The 5,814-nt window shown below is 49.9% G+C and overlaps 1 protein-coding gene across 1 annotated transcript; it reads right to left on the bottom strand.

Annotated features, from left to right (window-relative positions):
• Positions 1-1,013: 1,013 nt before the first annotated feature.
• On the bottom strand, positions 1,014-5,447 carry ANAPC11 (anaphase promoting complex subunit 11). Its single transcript, XM_068112111.2, has 2 exons — positions 5,246-5,447; positions 1,014-1,788 (listed from the first exon to the last, which is right to left on the bottom strand). Exons 1-2 carry the CDS (start codon positions 5,352-5,354, stop codon positions 1,643-1,645), a joined length of 255 nt encoding a protein of 84 aa, XP_067968212.1. The 5' UTR covers positions 5,355-5,447; the 3' UTR covers positions 1,014-1,642.
• Between the last annotated feature and the right edge of the window lie 367 nt (positions 5,448-5,814).

Raw genomic sequence — 5,814 nt, 5'->3', positions numbered from 1 at the left:
TGGGACACCTAATTCGAGAGCTGCTTGGTAAAGGGACACCTGATTCATCAGCTGCTTGGTAATGGGACACCTGACTAGTGAGCTGCTCGGTAATGGGACACCTGATTCGTGAGCTGCTTGGTAATGGGACACCTGATTTGTGAGCTGCTTGGTAATGGGGCACCTGATTTGTGAGCTGCTTGATGACAGAACACACCTGATTCGTGAGCTGCTTGGCAAAGGCACACCTGATTCGTCAGCTGCTTGGCAATGGGACACCTGATTCGTGAGCTGCTTGGTAATGGGACACCTGATTCGTGAGCTGCTTGGTAATGGGACACCTGATTCGTGGGCTGCTTGGTAATGGGGCACCTGATTCATCAGCTGCTTGGTAATGGGACACCTGATTCATCAGCTGTTTGGCCATGGGACACCTGATTCGTGAGCTGCTTAGTCATGGGACACCTGATTCGCGAGCTGCTTGGCAATGGGACACCTGATTCGTGAGCTGCTTGGTAATGGGACACCTGATTCATGAGCTGCTTGGTAATGGGACACCTGATTCGTGAGCTGCTTGGTAATGGGACACCTGGTTCGTGAGCTGCATGGTAATGGGACACCTGATTCATGAGCTGCTTGGTAATGGGGCACCTGATTCGTCAGCTAGTTGGTCATAGGACACCTGATTCGTGAGCTGCTTGGTCTTGGGACACCTGATTCGTGAGCTGCTTGGTAATGGGACATCCGATTCGTGAACTGCTCAGTAATGGGACATCTGATTTGTGAGCTGCTTGGTAATGGGACACCTGATTCGTGAGCTGCTTGGTAATGGGACACCTGATTCGTGAGCTGCTTGGTAATGGAGACACCTGATTCGTGAGCTGGTTGGTCCTGGGACACCTAATTCGTGAGCTGCTTGGTAATGGGACACCTGATTCGTGAACTGCTCGGTAATGGGACACCTGATTCGTGATAGGATTAACAGTGCACAGCTTTTGGAGGGAAAACCACTGCACTCACAAACGCGAAAATCAAACCTTTGCAAAAAGTCATTTTATTAGAACAAATAGGTCATACCTGTCAATGACAACCATGATAAACGTGTTAGTTTTACAGTGGCACCTTCTCACTCACTCATCGTCTTCGTCCCAATGGGACATAAGGCTGCAGTGGCATCTTTTGGTGTTATATTACTCCTGGTGTTTCGTTGTTGTGCATGGTAAGGCATTGGTAAGGCATTGGTAAGGCATCAAAGAGCACGCCGTCCCCTCTGCCAGCATTAGTTGGTGGACATTAAAGATGCCACGGTGTCCTTCATGAAGAGGAGGCAAGCTATCGCCAGCACCACGAAACATACCAAATTTATGCTCTAACCGACAGGGGGCACTGCAACAACGACATTGCCACACACCTGCCGATACTAATCCGCAGCCAGGTGCTGCAAACGAATGACGACGACTACAACGACAAAGAGGTTTCATGAACTGCAAACAAAAAAGTGAAATCTATTCAAGAACTGATTCATTTTCATCCAGAGAGTTCATGGCTTGAGGAAACGTGATTTGGCACGAAACCGACGTCCGTCTGGGACCGATGTCCGACTGTCCGTCCATGTGTCCACGATGCCTCGTTCGCTCCACCATGGCACCCACGGTCCCACGGCTCACTCTTTAAACTTCCACTCCTGCCTGCACATGGGGCACTGCTGTTGCACTTGCTGCGTGTTGAGCCATTTGAGGATGCAGTGCATGTGGAAAGCATGGCCGCACTGACCCCACACCAAAGGACAATCATCCCCGGGCGTGCGACCTGAGGGCGACAGGTAAACAAACAGAAATAAAATGATTCTTTTTTTTCCGAATCCTTTGGATCATCGGTGTTAATATCTGTTGGACATGAACTACAATCTTAATAGTAACACTATGTTACATAATAATAACACTATGATGACCCATTTATTTATCACGTACAGATGGATAGAGTTGAACAAAATGGAATTGAGAAAATTAAGGGAAGACAATTGGCAAGAGAAAGATAAGGGGGAGGAGTACGGTGGGGTGAGGGGGGGAGGAGTACGGTGGGGGTGAGGGGTGGGAGGGAGTGAGGAGAGGCGGTTGGGAATGGGTGCAGGGGTTGAGGGAGGAGGAGGAGCAGGTGAGGGGTGAGATGGAGTGGGAGGGGGTTGGGAAGGGAGGAAGGGGGGTAGGAAAGTGGTAGGGGGTGAGGAGTGGGAGGGATAGGAAGGGGGGAAGGGGGGTAGGAAAGTGGTAGGGGGTGAGGAGTGGGAGGGATAGGAAGGGGGGAAGGGGTGAGGAAGGAGAAGGGGTGAGGAAGGAGGAGGAGCAGTTGAGGGGTGAGATGAAGTGGGAGTGGGAGGGGGTTGGGAAGGGAGGAAGGGGGGAAGGGAGGAAGGGGGGCAGGAAGGTGGTAGGGGGTGAGGGGTAGGGGGTGAGGGGTGGGAGGGATAGAAAGGGGCGAAGGGGTGAGGGAGGCGGCGAGTGGGAGAGGAGTGAGAGGGAGAGGAGGGAAGGTTGAGAAGGGACGCGGTAGGTTGTGGTGTGGGGGGGGGGGGGGGTGAGAGGGAGTGGGAGGGGTTGGGAAGGGGGGGGGGAGAGGTGAGGGAGGAGGGTGAGGTAGGAGGAGAGTGAGGAGGGAAGAGTGAGGGAGGAGGGGTGAGGAGTGAGAGTGTCGGTGAGGAGGCCGGTGAGGAAGGAGAAGTAAGAGGGAGTGGGCTTGGTCTGTGCATCTGTCACACTGTCCGCTCGTTACCTATTTATCCTTTGTCTTTCTCTTCCATTAATTGATATTATATTAAATATATTATATTAAAAGATAGATAGATATATTATAACAAAAGGAAATTATATTATCATTATGTCCAACATTGCTGCATGAACGGCATTTTCGCACAAACAGAATAAAAATTCATTCTCGGAACAGCAAAGGCCCAACGGGCGCTATCAAAATGCAAGAGATTGTTACGAACACTCGGAACAGCAAAGGCCCAACGGGCGCTATCAAAATGCAAGAGATTGTTACGAACACTCGGAACAGCAAAGGCCCAACGGGCGCTATCAAAATGCAAGAGATTGTTACCAACACTCGGAACAGCAAAGGCCCAACGGGCGCTATCAAAATGCAAGAGATTGTTACGAACACTCGGAACAGCAAAGGCCCAACGGGCGCTATCAAAATGCAAGAGATTGTTACTAACACTCGGAACAGCAAAGGCCCAACGGGCGCTATCAAAATGCAAGAGATTGTTACCAACACTCGGAACAGCAAAGGCCCAACGGGCGCTATCAAAATGCAAGAGATTGTTACGAACACTCGGAACAGCAAAGGCCCAACGGGCGCTATCAAAATGCAAGAGATTGTTACCAACACTCGGAACAGCAAAGGCCCAACGGGCGCTATCAAAATGCAAGAGATTGTTACTAACACTCGGAACAGCAAAGGCCCAACGGGCGCTATCAAAATGCAAGAGATTGTTACCAACACTCGGAACAGCAAAGGCCCAACGGGCGCTATCAAAATGCAAGAGATTGTTACGAACACTCGGAACAGCAAAGGCCCAACGGGCGCTATCAAAATGCAAGAGATTGTTACCAACACTCGGAACAGCAAAGGCCCAACGGGCGCTATCAAAATGCAAGAGATTGTTACCAACACTCGGAACAGCAAAGGCCCAACGGGCGCTATCAAAATGCAAGAGATTGTTACCAACACTCGGAACAGCAAAGGCCCAACGGGCGCTATCAAAATGCAAGAGATTGTTACTAACACTCGGAACAGCAAAGGCCCAACGGGCGCTATCAAAATGCAAGAGATTGTTACCAACACTCGGAACAGCAAAGGCCCAACGGGCGCTATCAAAATGCAAGAGATTGTTACTAACACTCGGAACAGCAAAGGCCCAACGGGCGCTATCAAAATGCAAGAGATTGTTACTAACACTCAGAACAGCAAAGGCCCAACGGGCGCTATCAAAATGCAAGAGATTGTTACTAACACTCGGAACAGCAAAGGCCCAACGGGCGCTATCAAAATGCAAGAGATTGTTACCAACACTCGGAACAGCAAAGGCCCAACGGGCGCTATCAAAATGCAAGAGATTGTTACCAACACTCGGAACAGCAAAGGCCCAACGGGCGCTATCAAAATGCAAGAGATTGTTACTAACACTCGGAACAGCAAAGGCCCAACGGGCGCTATCAAAATGCAAGAGATTGTTACTAACACTCAGAACAGCAAAGGCCCAACGGGCGCTATCAAAATGCAAGAGATTGTTACTAACACTCGGAACAGCAAAGGCCCAACGGGCGCTATCAAAATGCAAGAGATTGTTACTAACACTCGGAACAGCAAAGGCCCAACGGGCGCTATCAAAATGCAAGAGATTGTTACGAACACTCGGAACAGCAAAGGCCCAACGGGCGCTATCAAAATGCAAGAGATTGTTACCAACACTCGGAACAGCAAAGGCCCAACGGGCGCTATCAAAATGCAAGAGATTGTTACCAACACTCGGAACAGCAAAGGCCCAACGGGCGCTATCAAAATGCAAGAGATTGTTACTAACACTCGGAACAGCAAAGGCCCAACGGGCGCTATCAAAATGCAAGAGATTGTTACGAACACTCGGAACAGCAAAGGCCCAACGGGCGCTATCAAAATGCAAGAGATTGTTACCAACACTCGGAACAGCAAAGGCCCAACGGGCGCTATCAAAATGCAAGAGATTGTTACCAACACTCGGAACAGCAAAGGCCCAACGGGCGCTATCAAAATGCAAGAGATTGTTACTAACACTCAGAACAGCAAAGGCCCAACGGGCGCTATCAAAATGCAAGAGATTGTTACCAACACTCGGAACAGCAAAGGCCCAACGGGCGCTATCAAAATGCAAGAGATTGTTACTAACACTCGAAACAGCAAAGGCCCAACGGGCGCTATCAAAATGCAAGAGATTGTTACGAACACTCGGAACAGCAAAGGCCCAACGGGCGCTATCAAAATGCAAGAGATTGTTACTAACACTCGGAACAGCAAAGGCCCAACGGGCGCTATCAAAATGCAAGAGATTGTTACGAACACTCGGAACAGCAAAGGCCCAACGGGCGCTATCAAAATGCAAGAGATTGTTACTAACACTCGGAACAGCAAAGGCCCAACGGGCGCTATCAAAATGCAAGAGATTGTTACTAACACTCGGAACAGCAAAGGCCCAACGGGCGCTATCAAAATGCAAGAGATTGTTACTAACACTCGGAACAGCATCCGTTGAAAGGCATTCGGCAGATTCCACAACTGTCGTCATTGGCCACCCAGGTCCAGGTAGCCACGCCAGTCCAACTCTTTATCCGAACCCGCATGGTGAAAACACACGACTCGCGGAAACTTCCGGAACCTGAACCTCTGACGGAGTCGCTGGAGTTATTCAGCAATGCCTGCTTCTTCTTCTGCGGTATTGTTCTTCTTCTTCTTCAGCTTATTTTGTGTTCATGGCGTTTTTAGAGCTGTGAGGCTCTATACACGCCACGCGCTGAACATGACTGTGTTGAAAAGAAAATATATTGAAGAGGAGGCCTGTGGGATATCCATAAAACTATATAGGTCTCCCACACGCTTTCACAACGTTTCGGACCGCCTTGCACAACCGGGGATGCTTCTGGTTTAAATGACCAAAGACGACGGGTAGGTCCATCAGCATCATATTGGCGGCACACCAGAAATAAGTGGGATAAATCTTCGGGTTCCCTCCAGGAGTCGCAAGTCCCGGAAGGGTGACACCCGGTCACGTGAAGATACGAATTAAGGCGACAGTGCCCAAGT

Source organism: Myxine glutinosa, chromosome 4, assembly GCF_964187855.1.
Source record: "Myxine glutinosa chromosome 4, kmMyxGlut1.1, whole genome shotgun sequence".
Lineage (NCBI taxonomy): Eukaryota > Metazoa > Chordata > Myxini > Myxiniformes > Myxinidae > Myxine > Myxine glutinosa.
This window is presented reverse-complemented; position numbering and strand designations above follow the sequence as displayed.